Source organism: Amphibalanus amphitrite, unplaced genomic scaffold, assembly GCF_019059575.1.
Source record: "Amphibalanus amphitrite isolate SeventyFive unplaced genomic scaffold, NRLGWU_Aamphi_draft 000193F_arrow, whole genome shotgun sequence".
Taxonomy (NCBI): Eukaryota; Metazoa; Arthropoda; class Thecostraca; order Balanomorpha; family Balanidae; genus Amphibalanus; species Amphibalanus amphitrite.
In genome coordinates, this window is record NW_024881688.1 from 145275 (window position 1) to 163007 (window position 17733).

General features: G+C 53.3%; 1 protein-coding gene across 1 annotated transcript; it reads right to left on the reverse strand.

The window, feature by feature from the left end:
- Positions 1 to 39: 39 nt before the first annotated feature.
- LOC122384557 (cortactin-binding protein 2-like) lies at positions 40 to 12641 on the reverse strand. Its single transcript, XM_043372097.1, has 5 exons — positions 11302 to 12641; positions 3918 to 4101; positions 1170 to 1352; positions 770 to 883; positions 40 to 420 (listed from the first exon to the last, which is right to left on the reverse strand). The coding sequence occupies exons 1-5, from the start codon at positions 12639 to 12641 to the stop codon at positions 133 to 135; spliced, it is 2109 nt and encodes a 702-aa protein (XP_043228032.1). The 3' UTR covers positions 40 to 132.
- Between the last annotated feature and the right edge of the window lie 5092 nt (positions 12642 to 17733).

Consider the following 17733-nt stretch of genomic DNA (forward strand, 5'->3'; position numbering starts at 1 on the left):
GGGGATCCCTGTCCATTTTGAGTCGTACCCGGTGGCGGGGGCGGCGGCGGGGGCGGCGGCGGCACCTCCGCAGCCGGCGCGGCCCGCTTCAGTTTCTGTTTCTCCCCGTCCCTCCTGCGCCGCTGCTGCTTCTTATCTCCATTGCTGGCTCGCGGTTCGTGCCCCAGCGTCAGCGAGTTGAACAGCTCGTTGACCCGGTGGTAGACCGAGTCGCCCGGCTCGTGCAGGTAGAACGGCCTGTGTCCGGCGTTCAGGGTCCGGGGCCCGGTCGGTGGGCCCCCCGGAGCGGCCGGCGCGGCGCCCGGCCGGTGCAGGTAGAACGGAGAGTGTTCGCCCCGAGCTGCCCCCGCTGTAGTAGTGGGACGACGTGGACTCGGTGGAACGGGGGCTGGACGGGCCGGACGAGTCGCCGGCAGACGTCTGTGGAACCAACACCGTGACGTCAGTGGGAGAGTAGCGGGGCGGCTGAACACCCGGACACGGCTCCGGCACGTCCAGAGGTCACCCACGGCGTGAATCGATTATTCAAACTCGGATCGGCCGTTACGACAAACAACATCGTCAGTATGCACTCCGGAATACATCAGTCACCGTGGTGGTGAGACGAGCACTGCAGAGCTCTAAAGGTTCAATAAATATACGGTATTCAATAGAACACAGACAAGTTCACAGAAAGATGAACGGCTTCCATTGTCAATCCGGCTCAGTGCTGAAGCATCCATCACACCCTGCGCCATAGCATTATCTGCTGGGGTTGGAGGTCTCTCACCTTCCCCCTGCAGCAGCACGGGTTGGAGTTGGAGTTGGACTGGCGACCGCTGTCGGCGTCCTCATCCATGTCGTAATCGGGGTCGGTGCCATGCTGGACCAGCAGCGACAAACACTGAAACACGGACACACGCGGAGGTCTCAGGAAACGGCACCGGGACTGACGAGACAGCGGTCGAATTATTTTGAAACGTGCCAAACCGTTTTAATTATACGAGTGCTTTAATTATACTCGTAACAATGTGTGGATAATTGAAAAACCAACAGAACAGTCAAATATAAGATTAATCCACCTGCATCTCCCTTGCGATTTGTTACACTATCAGCAAATAGTTGAATTACATCTTCCGAAAGTCTGAAAAGAGGTTTCATTGTTGTTGGTCGCCGCCGTTCCGACCCACCTCTATCCGTTCGTTCTCGGCCGCGTCGTTGATGGGCGACTTGCCGTACTTGTCCAGCACTATTTTGGACCCGTGCCGCAGCAGCCAGCGAACCATCTGAGTGTGGCCGCGGCTGGCCGCAAAATGGAGCGGCGTGGCGCCGTCGCCGTCTCGCATGTTGATGTCCACGTCCTTCTCAAGAACCTGGAAAAATCAAATAGGCTTTAGCGTCATGTCTAACCATGGCACTCGAGTCTTTTTTTAGGGCTTGCGAGCTTCCATACCTTCAAAGTCATCAGACATCAGGCATGGATAGGATACCTAATTGATCTTTTTTAATAGTATTTCTTTGATAATAACATTTCTATTCAACTTTGCTAAAAAATGAAATAATTCATAATCAGTCAGATGTGTCGAAACGTAGCATCTCATCATCCAAGTTCGCTTGTCATGGTAATTGGTATACGATTATTATGCTGTTCAGATTCATGATGCAGCAGTTTCGCCACCATATGAACAATTTCAAAGTCCTGCAATTATGACGGTGACCACATGGTGTTGATTAGGGAGGTGCTGCTGGGCCAGACTGAGCGAGTCGTGTGGCCGTGTAATATCTCAGTGCTGGGGAGGGGTACGTCAGCTGATCGACGGCAGACTAGTGAAGCCCGGAGGAGAGGGGAGGGGGAGGGGACGTGTGCCGGTGAGCGGTTTCTGATTATATGCGGCGGCTTGGCGGGTCGCTGGACTAGCCGACCGTGACCGTTCAGTGGCCGGCCGGTCCGCCGGCTGTTCCCAGAGTACCAGCTGACTCTGCAGGGTGATGTGGGTCAGTTGAGCGGTCACAGGGACCGAGCCGGGCCGACGTCACTGTCCGACCGGTACCGTCTCACCGGGCCCAACCGGGGTAACTAAAAAAACATCTGTCCTTCCGTCTCGTCACAGCGACTGGGCCGGTCAGGGATCGCCCGATCGCCCAGTATCTCTGACCGTTCAGCACGTACTACGTAGGAAAATAGAACAGACTTGCCTCAGCGTCTTTCAATCTCCAAGGGAACGATCTAGCCTGTCTTAGCCAATGTGACCGGAAGCACAAGAGACCCGGCCTTTCTCATCTTCCTGCTCTGTTCGACAATGTGTTTAGACGTACTCTTCTTAATGTCGTTCCGACCCAACTGCTCACTGTAACGAACTCGGCCCAAACAGCGCCTGATTCCGTCTCCTTTAAACACTTGACTGCCGCTGGTGGGAAATAAGACACAGTCCAATTGAACAGTGTGTGAAGAGTCTCGCGAGAACGAACTGGTTTTATACCGTTCGCGCTCTAAAAGCCGAGACCTGATGGTTCTGTTCTAGGTCCGGCCTACTTCTCTGACTGTTCATGTTGATTGTTCGATCTCCGAGCTTATCATCAGTGTTATCGCAGTTTGAACAATGTCAGGGATTGCTATCAACAAAATTAGACGATCAGCATCCACTGTATCTTCAGAGGTCAGAGTACTGTTGGTTCCTTTTCACTTGAGACGTTACAGCTCAAACACTTGGAAGCTGCAGTGTGTCCAGGCCGCCGTGATAGTTTAGCCAGCCTGGGGACTTCAATAAAGCACACGACGTTGTCGCAGAAGATAAACGTTTCGTTATTACAGCTTAGAATCCCATTTTAAATGGCCTGAGCCGGCTTCTTCCCGAAATGCGCACGTGCACGCACACACTAAGTGATCATTTACCTTAATTTATCCAGAGTTGAATAAAACTATCCCATGCATATTGCATATGCATGTGATTCCAAACGACTAAGGCCACTGTAGTACACACGCGCCTGCAAAGTGACTATCGCATCCTTCATCGCCATCTTTGGCCGTCCGTTTTCACGGCTGGCTGGGTACGCGGTTCAAAACGCTGGCGGTCAGTGGACCAGACGGTATTATGGGCCTCGCATCAGGCCACTTTCGCCAGCATCGTTCTCGGAGCAGCCTGTTGCCACTGCAGCTCGGGAGGCGGAGGTGAGATCGCCGCCCGAGTGAATGCAAGGGGCGAACTAATTATGCATAACGGGAGGCTTTGTTTGGACCGTCCGGCGTCCACGCATCAGTGGTCAGCAGCATTACTTTTTTCTGACATTGCCTCAATGGGATAAACTCAATTATTCGAATAGAATGCCCTCAGGGCAGGTCACATTCCAAGGCTAACGCCGTATCGACAAATCAAACGAGGCAAAGATCAAAATACGTCGGTCTGAGTGACAGATAATTTCACGGTTTGTGAGCTCCCTACATGGCGCCCACTGGCGCCCACAACTAACGCTACGGGAAATTAGACTCCTCGTTGACTGGTGTGGGCAAAGCTGGCCAAATTGATACGTAAGTGAGACTGGATGATATTTGATGCTTTCAAAGTGCAGCATACTTATAAATGAAACATTCCCATATATTTATGTTTACGAGTAAATATCGATACCTTACGAACGTCTTACTCTCTGTTACACCAAATTGATAAATGCCTAGAGATAAAACAAGTCGCTCATCAACATTTCCGGTCTTTTATTCCAGGGAAAAATGAATGATATAAAGGCACTTAAGAAGGTTAACCAATTTTCTTTTTACCCTCCAGACGCTTAACAGATCAACGCACAGCAACAACCTCTATGGGAGACAAACCGGAAGCAGCCAACATTCCCTTTGATACATAAAGCTCAGCCAGGAACTCTTTCCATCCATTTGAGCCAATGACACACTCACCATCCATTTGAGACAACTGAGCAAAGTCACTCACCATCCATTTGAGGCAGCTGAGGCAGCCCATCTGGGCGCTGGCATGGACCGGTGCCATGCCGTCCTTAGCGGGCAGGGTGAGCGAGCCGCCCTGTTCGTCCACGAGGTACCGGAGTACGTCCAGGTGTCCCTCCTGAGCGGCCAGGTAGACGGGAGTCACCGCGTTCTCCATCTGACTGTTGGCACTGTGGAAAGATGGGACGTGGGGGTTAGAGAGAATGTACTGAGTGCGGAGAAGATGCAGGACCCTTTTGACCATGGTTAAAAAAAGGCCTGCTTCCAAGGATGGGTTAGCGTATTTGCGTATTGCGTCAGCCATAATTTATTCACCAGCAGGCAGCAAGTGTAATGCGTACGTGATGATATTTTATCTAAGCGACATTTACATTGCCATTAGAATAATTAAAACTGAGGAAACTCGTTGCATGTCTACCTACTCCGGTATAGCTTAATGCAGTAATTTGACCACAAATTGACGATAACTAGACCTGCAACATGTGTTACTGAGTCGCTATTGCACACCCTAAAAGGCAATAAGTATCTCGGTACGAGCGGACACCAGCTGTGATCCGGCGCCGTTACACCGGTCATTAGTGATAAAACGCTTAAAAAACGACTCTGGACATCCACCCTCGTCAGTTAATGCCGCTCTTGAGTCGGTACGCCCATTCAAACGACCCGTTCAGACGTATGCTTTACCGCTTCGAGATAATTTGCTGGTTTTGTGAGAGAAAACAAAGCGAATTATTTGTTAGATGTTCCTCATGCGGACTCATTTAAATTGTAACGATATTCCACTCGCCACATGTCACCTCTCATCTCTCATCCGACAGCGGATTAGCGGAGCGGCAGCCAGCAGTTGGTTTCGCGCGGCGCATAGTGCGATTTCTCCCCAGACGGAGCATTGAGCAGCGGTTTCCAAACGCGATCGGCCGTGACGTCACGGCATGCCGTCACGCTCGTGACATCTTGGAGGCCGCCGTAACAAGACACAGGGACACGCGCCGGGCAGGGGTCGGTACAGGTCACCCCTCGGATACCGGAGGGGTGGGTAGTTAGGAACTGATCAGTTATCGCCTATTCGGGCCGAATCCAGTCATCGTCAAATGCAGAATGTCCGAGCAGCAAAGTAATAAAAATGGCAACAATTATGTAACCAACCTATCCTGTACACAAACATTCATGTATTCCTCCAGTGGCAACCCACCCTCTTCCTCTGAGAAGTGACTCTGATAACTGCCTGCCGCTCAGACAGTGACCTGCCACACCAAGACCGGCCACTTCCTCCAATAACGCCGACCGTCCACTCTGCAGCAGTTCCGCCCGAGTCGGTCACTGGCCGCCATGTGTCTCCGGCTGCCGACGCCGTCCGACGCTCCCACGACGGTCAGCGCGGCGAGACGGCCGCTCCTCTCGCTCCGGAGAATCGGCTCCTCTCAGCCTCCGGAGCAGAGACGGCACCGACGCGCTCTGCGCTGGCCCACATCTGAACGGTGACGGTGGCGGTGGGGCGGATAATCGCCACGTGACTGGGTGCCGCGCCACGGCGCTCGACACAGTTAGCCGGTCAGAGCGAGCAGCGGTTCGGTATTGGGCGCGGAGAGGAGCGACCGGCACGGCGGGCGACGTCGATATGCGGACCGAACTCCCGACGGATCGCGCTCAGCAGTTTAGTTTCCAAGGAAGAGAGGGACCAAGCGACTGGCGCCAATATGAGGAGGCGGTGGTCTTGCACTCTGTTGTAGAGAGGAGAGATCAGCACAGCCGAGCTACTACTGCCAAATGAGATGACATGGGCCGCGTTACCGCGGTGACAGATTGGAGACGGTCGAGAGAGAGAGAGAGAGAGAGAGAGAGAGAGAGAGAGGAGAGAGAGAGGAGAGAGAGAGAGGAGAGAGAGAGAGAGAGAGAGAGAGAGAGAGAGGAGGAGAGAGAGGAGAGAGAGAGAGAGAGGAGAGGAGACCGCCTATACAGCTGCCACACCCGACGGCCGCTCGCCTTCGGCGAGCGGCCGTCTTGCTATGCAACTCAGGTACCCCTTGTTAGGTTGGAGTAATTGACTCACTCCAAGCTGAAGAGTGGAGGAGCAAATTATCTGTTAGGTCTAGTGATTACTAAGCGTCGCGGTCGAGGATGGTTCGTTTTATTAGAGCCAGCCCACCGGGTATGGTTCAGGCATAATTCGGGTTTTTAACTGTGGGTCGAATAGTGCGTGAAATGGAGAAGAAGAACTGATGGTCAGATGATGTCCATTTGTCAAACAAACGAGGAAACAGACACCCTCACATCACCACAAGCCAATGGCTTGTCGCGCATCTGATAAGTAGCGACGGCCGTTCCATACGAAAATTTCTCACGTCTCCTAGGAAGAGATTACATGAGCAATGTTCGAAAATGACCACTGGCCACCGCACATCAATTCACTGGTGTTAAACGCCTTACGTTCATGCCCTCACGTCAGCCGTGAGGCGACCGAGATTCCCTCTCCAAACTGCAGACGATGATTCAGACCTACTCCGAGTGTCCCAGGTCAGGTCGGAGCAGAGCCGTCGGTTTCTGCCGGAGTAGCGGCGGTCGCGGACGTTCCGAGCGCAGTTGTACCGTTCAGTTGGCGGTCGACGCGTCAGCTGTGGGCCTTTGGGAGCCATCTGCGGCCGGTGCGCGCCGGCAGTCCGGCAGTCCGGCAGTCCGCCGGGCCGGTCCGGGCGGCGGAGCGTGACGGGACGGCCGGCAGCCAGGGACTCCGCCCAGCCGCCCCGGATGCTGAGCGAGCCTGACCAGAGCGGCCGCGCCCGGCCAGCACCGCCCCCGCCCCCGCCCAGCAGTGCCCCACTCCCCGCCTCCGCCTAGCACTGCCCCCTGCACCCGCTCCCGCCCAGCATTGCCCCCTGCACCCGGCCAGCACAACGCCTCCCCGCCCTCATCCAGATAACTGCACGTGGAAATATATGTATACGCCCCGACCGGTAATGTTCCAACAATATTAGCTATCTACATGCCGTAGCTCTATGTATATAGCAAACCACAGCTAGACTGATGAAATCGGACTGCATAATAATGGCATGAAGCTACCACAGCCCTCCCGTGGTTGGCATGGTGAGCACATGACACCAAACTGACCCCATCCGAGCGAGCGCTAACGGGGCACAATTAATCGGAGTAGCGTTAGCCGAAGGTCGGAGCAAGGTCGGCGGCGGAAAATCGGGGCAAAATGCATTTATAATTGCAGCTTTGGCGCTGAATTTGATAGCGGTCTGCAACTCACTCCGTGGTTTAACTGCCCTGAATTCCATTGAGATGAGACTGCCCGCTGCGCAGAAGGTTCGGTACCTATATGTGTCATCTCTTTGAAGGTGTAGTGACCGGTCAACGACATCTGGTGTGCTAAAATGACCTAAAATTCATGCCTCACTGATAGCACAATCGAATTGGAGGACACGTCTCTGTGGTCTTCATTAATGAATTAATTATTCACGATAGTTTAGGTTAAGCAGAGTTGAAAACCTATTAGACACTGACAATTCATCGAGCGCACAGGCCGTCAAAAAACTGGTTCGTTTTGCTTCGTGCTTTACTAAATCACTGGCTGTGCTGAGCCGTCACATCCGACTGCGTCATCCCAATTAGCGGCTGGTGACCTTCACAGGCCAGGGTGGGTACTGCACCGGGTCACCGCTGCATTGTGCCGACTATCAGCGGATCGGCAGCTGCCGCCGCGCTGCGGCGGCAGTGATCGGCCGATATGACACTGAGGGAGAGAGGGAGCAGGAAGGAAGTAGAGGGATGGAGAGAGGGATGGAGGAAGAGAAGGACGGAGGCAGAGAGGGTCAGACAGATAAATAGACAGGCAAACCAGGTAGAAAGAAGGCAAAGGAAAAGATGGAGGGAGGTAAGGAGAGAGAGAGAGAGAGAGAGAGAGAGAGAGAGAGAGAGGGAGAGGAGAGAGAGAGGAGAGAGAGAGAGAAGAGAGAGGGGAGTGAGAGACCTGAACCCAAGTACCCCCATCATGCACACAATGTTGGTCCGTGGAGAGTGGCGCGGCGGCAGAGCCGTCCACAATGAGTGGACGGGACATCGTGTCACGGCTGGTGCCGACAGACTGTGGATCTGTGATTCAGCAGAAGAAGCCCGATACTCCACCGCCCACCTCTCTCACATCTCCAATGGCACTGACTGTCGCCAACTTTCCACTTGGTAGCGCACATGAACCCATCAAACGACCTGCATACCACACCAGAGAGGCTCTCTTCCTCTCCGCTGCACTGTAGGCGTTCGGGCCGGTCTAGCCTCTTACGGAGCAAAAAAATTATTTTGCTTTTATGAACACAAAAAGCATACCAATCGACTACAAAATGTCCATACATTATATAAATGACCATTATCTGGTCATGCAACAACTTGGTATAGGGTGAAAGGGGCTTCAAACACAAAGCTTTCTTAGGCCGTAGACAAGTCATAGTTTTCGGGTGTTTGAAGAGTCAAAGTAGATGCCATGGGGATCTTATGTGCGTGAGTTTTACACGCCAATGATTTTATGAGTTGTTCTGTGACATGTTACGATCAATTCCGCGCAACGAAAAATGAGGTTGCGAAAATCATTTAGCAGCATGAGAGGTAAACATATCACCGAGTTATTTTGTATGCTTAAAATTAATATCACTCACTATGTTAAGCCGATCTTTTGAGTTCCCCCAGGTCCCGCTCTAAATCGAGTGTCACCATGTGCATTGTGATGTTATTGAACCGGCCAAGCAATAAAAAAGTGCGCAAACTTGCGCCATTTGCTGCTATGCAACATTTTGCAATACGCCGTCTAGCCTTTATTAGCTCCATAGTGACGGGAGCGAACAAATCAGCCTGCATTTTAGCTTATATTATTTCAAGTGATGACAGTAACACCAGCCAGTGTTATCTCGTGGGTCAGAAGCATTCTAATTGACCGGAGGATGAGCTGTCACGTGACCGGAAAGGCCTCAGGCGATGCACAGTGGGCGATCCGGCCGGTCTGGTCTCGCGAAACCTCAAACACATTTTGTGTCCTAAAAAAATTGAGAAGTATTGCACATGAGTTAATGGGAAATTCTGCATAAGTCACGCCACCCCCCCCCCCCCCCGAGGCCGAGGGGGGGGGGGGTGCCGCCCCCTTATAGGTTTTAACGCGATAGCTCACAACACGCCGGCGATAAAGAGCTGAAACTTGGCGTACTTGACCTTTGATTCAAGCCGGATCTTGTTAAATCAACCGCATTTTCAGGTCAGGTCAGGTCAGGTCGCTGACCTATGACGTCATAAGTGAACCTCTGCACGGTCCTCAGATGTTGCAACGTCGCAACACCCTCAGTGCCAGAGGGACGTTCACAGGGAGATGAAGATTTCAGGACGTAGCATACCCCGAGGTCTCACAACATGTATATTTATATCTCGGATTTTTTGCTAAAGTTCACATGCGGTCAGGTCGGTCGCGTGATCTCACCGTTATAAGTCAATGAGGAAAATATGGAAGCTGTTATTTTAGCGCCAGGAATGATCTATAACTATCTCAAGCACATGGAATCATGGTTTCATGCGCTCCCTGCAAGGTACGGTGCTACACCTTTGCATTGCTAACCTTGCATGACGTCATTTATGACGTCACTAGGGCCATATTAGTTTTCCGTCAATAACTCCGGAACAAAGTAAGTTAGACAGTCGCCCTCCTTTGACCAAGTTCGTGACCTGAGGGACTCTGACCAGACTTTGACTCGAGGTCAACGACTCAAAACCCCTTCGGACTTATAGGTGGTCGAACGGACCACCCTCGTTTTTTCACGAATAACTCGCGTAAAAAGTGGCCGATCAAGACGAAACTTTCAGTACATTCGAGTTCATCAATTTCACACCTACACTGAAAATGTCATGACCCTGACCCCAATGGCCTTTGACCTGTGACCTATTTCTCGAGACCATGTTTGGCCGGAATCGCGATTCGGCGTGTGTCGGCTCACATTATCCGCGCGTTTGCAGTCTTTTTGTGGTTTCAAACGTTCAACCATGTGAAATGATATTGGTTCCATGCATTATGCTGGGTGTCAAGGTCACCTGAAGGTCAGGTCAGTTCATTGACCTTTGGTGACCTCGGTTCACTTTTTCGAGTTTTACATGTTTCTAGGCTAGTTTTTGGAGCTGATTTCGAATTTCGCAACCATTTGAGCATTTACGAAGTAGTTTTGGTGCCTTTGTATGATGTTACGAGGCTGTCAGTAGCGGTTGACACCTACTATGAATACCCGGCAGGACGCATACTGGCTGACCTGACTTGACCTGACCCGACCTGGCCTAAATGCATGACGAAATCATCTGTGATCAAAACTAGCATGAAATTCGTGATCGGCACCCCGAAAAGTCCCAAAGCAACCTCACTTTACGATGTTCTAACAGGTTCCGATTTTCCCGACTTTTGGGAAATTGACCTGCCCTGGAAGGTCAACCAATGACCTAGGACCTTAAAATTGGGTATCATCAGCTTTCTCTCATCACGGGCAGCAACCTCGTTTTTTCCGCAAAGCTCTAGCTCGATCAGGGGCCAAACTGCAAGGGGGAATGGAAGTGCTCCGTTTTGCCACGTTTATGCAACATTTCATGCAGTTACTGCACATTGCGAAAGCTTATAACATGGGAAATCGTCATGCATTCACGTTCTTTAATGCATTTGCTACAGTTTGGTGTGTAATTCGTAGGAGTAGGTCTCCTAGATCCAAGGCTATAAGGGTTGAAAGGTTGTGAGAGGCTAGAACCCTTGAAACGCCCACTGTGCGCTGTGCCCCTGATAGCTGGTCAATCAGAACTGAGATTTCTCTGTTGAATACAGCGACCGGTATCCCATTACAGAGAAGGCAGTACAGCTAGGTACACTTTGAGGTCATCTGGCGGAAGATAACGTCTCTGACCGCGTTGCACGGTCGATTCGGTACGGTTGACTAGCTTTACGGCACATTGTCCGTCTATGGGTGTCAGCGTCACGGACATAGCCTGTCTGTCTCGGCGGCCACAGCTGTGGTCCACAGCGGAATAGCGGAACGGGTGAGAGGGCTGGCAGAGCTTTAGCAGATCTGCAGCTCACCTGGAAAGCTGCCGGATTTTAGCAGAGCTGCAGCTCAGCGGGGTAACAGCACTTTAGCGTGGTCATTCCTAAGCCAGTCGACGGATCATTTCGGTCAACATTTGCGTTGCTACATAAGGTGCCACGAAAGCGGCAGACCAGCTACTGAATAGTCAGCATGTAACACCGCATACGGACAAGCCCTGAAATAATTTTGCATGCATGGAAAGAACTGAGTTGTACACCTTCACGCCCTGTGGCCAGTACCATTCTGAAACGTCGGGAAGGACCGCTCTGCGCGCCTCACCTGTCGCCGACGGTCGGCCCGACCCTGTCCGTCTCCGCGCCGGACCAGTCTCCGTCCTCCGCCGACTCGGCTCGATCAAACACGGCGTCCAGCTCGGCCAGCGTTGGCGCCGGGTCGCTGCTCAACTCCGCCGCCGACACGTCAAGTGTCTGGTCCAGCGGTGAGCCTGCCCCCGAGTCCTCTCCGCACTCACTGTCCTCCGGACCACTGTCCGCCGCGACACCGTCCTCACAGGGGTCCGCAGCGGGTCTGTCCGCAGTAGTGGCGCGAGGGGATCCATCCACTGCGTCTTCATCCTCTTTGATTTCGACGGTAGTGTCGGCCACCTGAACCGTCTCGTCAGTTTCATCCGCCGGAGCGGGTGAGGTGGTGCGAGCTGAAGGGTTTTGCCGAGCGGTCTCACCCTGCTCGCCCGCCTTGGAGACTTCCTCAGCTCCGTCCGACTCTGCTCCGCTCGGCACCACGTCCACCAGCGTGGAGTGCGGCGACTGAACCCGTACCTCATCCACGGCCACACAGGAGGAGGCGGGCCGCAGCGAGCCGCCCAGCCGCGCCTGCGTCTCGAGCGCCGACCGGGCCGGCAGGCTGTTCCTCCGTCTGAACCCGCCACTGGAGCGGGAGGCCGGTACCGACACACGGATGGTGAGCGAGCTCAGGGAGGCACGCGCCGACAGCCGAGGGGAGGAGGTGGCCAGCGGAGCGGCGGCACCCTCTGAGGCAGCGGGAGGGTCCTCCTCAGAGAGCTGCTCCCCACTGCAGTGGACCAGAGCTGGCAGAGACAGGGAGGCCGGTGCGCGGCCGGCGCGCGCCGAGGGTTCCCCGTCCTCACTCTCCGAGGAGGCCTCTCCTCCGCTCGGTATTGTCTCGTAGATGTTCTCTGCAGCACGCGGCTCCGGCTCGGCAGGCAGCTGTCTGCCCACCATCCGACTGCGTCTCGGTGGCCGGCGCCGCTGAGGTACCGCAGGCCTCTCGTCGTCTGTGGAAGCGACCGGCGCCGGCGGAGGAGGCGGTCTCTGCCGCGAGCTGCGCCGCGCCGAGCGCGAGGCGCGCAGCTCGCTCCTGCGCCGCGGCCGCTCCGACTGCCGGTGCTCCAGCTGGATGGTCGGCAGCGCGTCCAGCGACTGCGACAGGCTCACAGGAGGCGAGCGGAAGCTGTGCGCTCGCGGCCGTCCCGGCGCCGGCAGCACGTGGTTCAGAGGAGCCTCGAACGCCGGCTCGAAGCCGAACTGACTAACTCCGATGAGCCGAGCTCTGCGCGCGTGCACAGAAGGTCGCAGCGCCGCGTGACGGTCCAGCCGGCGGCTCGGCTTGCCGTGTTTACCACTGTGCGAGTTCCCCATGACTGTCGGTAACACACTGCACCTCACTGGGTCATCTCTCCTCGGACTGCACGCGCGGCAGCGGCCAGTGCCGGCCGTCGACTGGCCGCCGACCGAACGGTCCGCGGCGGCGGCGCTCGACGCCATCTGGCGCGCCGTCAGCGGGCCGGCCGGCGCCCGCCCGGCTGTCATTACCGACTACCATCAGCGCGCTGACAGAACGGTGACAGATCGGTCCAGAGACGGGGCACACACCAGCAGGAACATGCAACAGACGGCTATGATAAGTCCTGAGCGCCAGGATACACAGTCTCCCCCTAAAGCCGGAGTACCTAAAGTTCGCCTTCATGTAGAGTACGGGTACACAAAGCCCTCCCCAAGAGCAGAGGTACATACACACACCAGGCCGGTGACAGCTCGCCCTCGCCCCTGTGGACTGGTACGCAGTGCACACATACACATCGACAAGGTTCGATTGGCACACATTACCCGTCATTGTTTGTGGTCTAGCAGCCGTGACGCCCCGTACACGCTGCTTTGTTCTGCCGATCGAACAGTTACGCGTGCTTAGTTCCATTCCGGTTTGTTTTGAGCTTTTTGCTTCGAATTCATCCACTTAGGTAAACAATATCTAACACACAGCACCAAGAAAAGCAATAGATTGTAAGGTTTCTTGCACATACTCATCGGAATTCAAACTAAAAACAATCAAAGTTCAATAAATGAGCAAGTCGCTGTGTGAGCTGATCGCTGTTGGTGAGAAAGCGTCGTTCACTACTGCACGCTGTCATGGTGACATGGGCTCAGTGAGCCATGCATCCATTGTTTCGGGCATCCGGGGGATCGTGATAGTTCAGGGACAAACTACGAACCCGCTGACATCATGCATACAGCTCTGCAGTTCAACCAGCCTCAGCCCCGATTTGCCCCATTCGAGTCCATCCAAACCTATGTCCCAGCCTGTAGTCTCGACCCAGGGTTTTTTCCAGTGTCCCACCCACCCTAGAGACCAGTATATGTCGTAGCGGTGTACCCAGCAATGCCTATATGACCCGTCCCGCTTGACTGGCTGACCGCTGCTGAGTGGCCCGCCACCCCGTCGGACCGTGCCAGGGGGTGTGTGCTGGGGCCGGCGCGGCGGCTGCAGCCCTGTGACCCCGTGTCGTATCGCCCCCGAGACTGACCCCCGCCGACCAGCCACGCCCTGCACGACACGGCGGCGCTGGTAGGGGGGATGCTGACCTTGCTCGGCTCAGACGGGAGGTTGACATTGACGAGGAAAAAGGTGGAAAACAAAGCTTCATGTGATAATTTAGCTGACGATTCGTAATGTTATATTGTAGGAAAAGCATTTTGAAGTAAGAACTTTTGTGGACATTTTTGCAAATGTGGATGTTGCTGTACGCAGCAAATGGATGTTGCTGTATATTATCAATACATGAATAAGCTCAAAATTTATGAACGTTATTATTTTCGCAGGAACTCCACTTCCTGAACATCACCAGTGCGATGGCTCATCCAGTCGATGTTCTATCCGACGCAGTAAACGCCTCCTGCGGACTACAAAACAGCATGCTTAGGATCCGGCCCAGCAGCATCTGATCACTGCCGTTCTGGTCGCTGTGCCAGGTCCATCCACCGTTTCAAACTCCGGCCAAACCTGAGGCCGCGCTGCCTGCGGGCTGCAGGCATGACTGAGTTCAGTGGCAAACGGCATCTGACCGGGCCGGAACAGCCAGAGACGGCTTTCACGGCGCGTTCAGAGTGGGAAAGCGGCCGGCAGTTTCTGCTGACTGGCCGCTCCATGGAGAGCGGGCCTAAGAGATTTTCAGTCGGACTGGGCACGACTGGAGATGAAAAGAGGTGGCCGACTTTATTCTTCACTGCACGTTATCGATTTGGATAAAAGCAAAGAACAACAAACATCACTCCTTGGGAATACAAATAGTGTAAAAAATAAAAATCGACAGTTCTTTGCAAAAAAAAAAACAGCTGACTGACAAGTGACGGTGAGCTATTGCAAGTGCTGCGACTGGCCACTTTGTTTCGAACGAGCGATTCTTTGTCGACGCAACTTTGTCGCATCTAGATGGGTGACTTCCTGCGACTATCACATTGCGCAACGCGTTACCAATCTGGTGCAATTTCACCGACTTTCGCTGTCTACGAGCCCGTCGACAAGGTGACAACTGTCGCACAGAGAAGCGACGCCGAGGGTGCTGAGTGCTGGCAAAGTGTTCCTGACCAGGTGCATTGTGAGAAATTTCAATTCTCAGTACGATGGACGGAAATGGGAGGACGGAAAGGAAAACCGTAACAAAATAATGGAGATAATCAGCAGAGACCGAAGTGACTTGACGAAACCGGAGGGCAAATAAAATAGGTAAGTACCTAAAGGCACAGTGATCGATAACTAACTATATCGGTTTAAATGCCTCATGGGTCTTATACCGTATCATCTATCTCATGCAAGTGGCGTTACCGATGACGTCATGGCTATTTTTACGCCCCACTTGCGCCAGAAATGCTGAGCGCCGCGGTGCAAATAAACGGTGTCACCGTCAACACGCGCACCGTTATCCGTGTCAACAGGTGAACCGGCTCGACTCAAATTTCAGTTTTATTGAAACTCTGGACGCTTAATCAATTCAGCTATACGGCGTCGTCTTTCATATATTTCCTCTTAGATGTATCATTTTATCTCTCCAGCTCTATGGTTATTGGTTAGGTACCTAATTGTTCGGCCAAAGGAAATACCAGCGATCGTAAACCACTCCGCACACTGCGCGGACCATGTCCATCACGCACGGCAGAGAGTTTCCACGCTGAGCGGTGTTCCAAGTCCAAACGACGCGGTGTGTGTTCTGCACAGCAGGCCAGTGTGAAGAACAAACGGTCTGATTGGATGGGCCGCAGGTAATGGCGTCAGCGCTCCCAGGCCTATTTCCATCCACACACGCAACTTTACATTGCCAGCTAACGCATAGATAGGTATGGCGGCTTGAATGTAAAGAGCATTTGATCAGTAGATTCATCCAATAATTGCTCAACGGTGAGCCCAATCTGTGAGTGTCCTAAATGTCCAACTAAGACCGAATACTTGCCGGTAAACAAACGGATATCGTTTGTTCACGACCGCACAATACGTTCGCTTAGAACGATGATCTAGTTCATCGATGGACTATGACGACGTCCATCAGGTCAGCATACACACTGAAAAACAGGGACCAACTCCGGACTCGGGGACATTGTCCACAGTGTCCCCGGGCTGGCACAGCGCGAGGCACCCAGCCCAGGGACGCGTCCGGTCGGTGGATAGCGGAGCGACCTGGCGCGGCGCGCCACTGCGGCAGTTCCGGCGCGCTGGACCGTGACGCGACAGACGCGGCGCAGATGGCGGGAACTGGCGCACCATCCCGGTCGACGATGAGAGCGGCTTCAGAGCGGTGCCAACCGGAGAACGCGTCGACTGGAGATGCTATCTAGGGACTTATGTTCGCATTCTAATGCAATGATTCGAGCTCGCTGAGAGAGCATCCATTTCATCTGTCTGTCCTTTTCAATGTTCCTCATCGTGAGAAAATAAAATTGTCGCCTTAATTTGGTATGTCTTCACTGGCTAAGGTGAAACACTATGAAGACGATGGTCCATGGAATGGCTTTGGCTTAGGGTTGGCAATGGCTAAACGCCGGTAGTTAGGTATACCACACGATCTCACGTAGCAGAAATCAAAAGTAAGTTCAAATACACTCGGAGTCTTGTTTCGAGCGCTGTTTTATGAACCGGGCGTCACCTCAGTCTCAATCTCGGTCGTCTGAACATCACACCTCACATGAGACGGTTAACACAGCACTGCCCCACGGTATGAGCACGGCACGATTTGGTGATTTGGGCGGCCCGCTGAGGAAAATCAGGCAGCGGGAGCAGAGAGCGGGGTCGTCTCGGTTGCCTGGCCGCCCGGCCCCGTTGTTGACTGTTGTGTCGCCGCTGGACCGTGCACGGAGCCGGGAACGGGTCACCGGCCGCTGCCGCTGCCGGGGTGCGCTCTCCGACAGCCATACTTCTAATGGTGTGACACGAGTCGCGACAGTGAAAATCAAAGAAATATGTAAAGTAAAAAAAAAACTTTTAAATTTTTATGTTCTCGGTAAAATACAAAATGTGCAATTATTGAAGGGAAATGTATAGCTTTAAGTTGCAATGAGGCAAAACATGTTTTATTGACATCCGAAAATAAGCATACCTATCTTTTTATGAAACCTATCTCATGCTCTAAGCATGATATGGACTTGAACTACAGTAAAATCAGTGCTCAAGAGCACTTGTTTGTCGAGAGCTAGGCCAAATTAACCGTTTTCCTTTATCCACTAAGCGTTTAAATGGCAATTTCAACATCTACTAGCTTTTAGGTAAATGTAAAAATATTGCGGCAATAAAAGGTACACTTGTGCACGGAATGGATAGCGACACCGAACTCCGACACCGAATTCCACACCATCGGACACCTACCGGAGCGGACGGTCGGTGCTCCTCGCTGACGGGCTTCTCATTCTGAAGGAGCCACGCTGCACTCATCACGGCCCAAAGCGGAGCACTGGCGCCGGTCGGTCCGGCAGTGTCTGCCGCTACCGTCTGCTCGCGCCGCGCCGCTGCACGCACCGAGCCGCACACTTCACACTTTCTGAGTCCGCCCCCCCCCCCTTCACCCCCAACCGCCAGAGGTGTCACCGGCCGCACCGCGCGGGGTGAGACTTTCCTGGCGATAGGAAACGGAGCGATAGTGGCCGGGAAAGGCGCCGAAATGGCTCAACAAGTGACACGGTTGGTGCAGGTGAAGGCGTCTTGGGCCACGATTAGCGCTTTAGGGTGTGACTGAAGATGACTGATACCCGGGATTGGATTATAGGATGAAGTGACGAAAGGCTAAAGCTTCATGCTGCTTTCGATAAAAGAAGACTTCTCAAAATGAATGTCTTCCATCTGTTTTCGGCATGGTTGTACTAAGTGCGCCTAAATTTTAGGGAAATGAAGCACATCCTTCAAGTCCAATGCAGATATTTACAAGCTTCGCTCTTACATAAACCATCGATAATAATTGATACGTGAAAATAG

Excerpts from the sequence above, each read along its gene's own strand:
- LOC122384557 (XM_043372097.1), bottom strand. The coding sequence starts at position 12,641 with ATGGGGAACTCGCACAGTGGTAAACACGGCAAGCCGAGCCGCCGGCTG. Across the intron at positions 884-1,169 it reads CCGAGAACGAACGGATAGAG|TGTTTGTCGCTGCTGGTCCA; the intron begins GTGGGTCGGAAC and ends TCCGTGTTTCAG. Across the intron at positions 421-769 it reads CGTGCTGCTGCAGGGGGAAG|ACGTCTGCCGGCGACTCGTC; the intron begins GTGAGAGACCTC and ends TTGGTTCCACAG.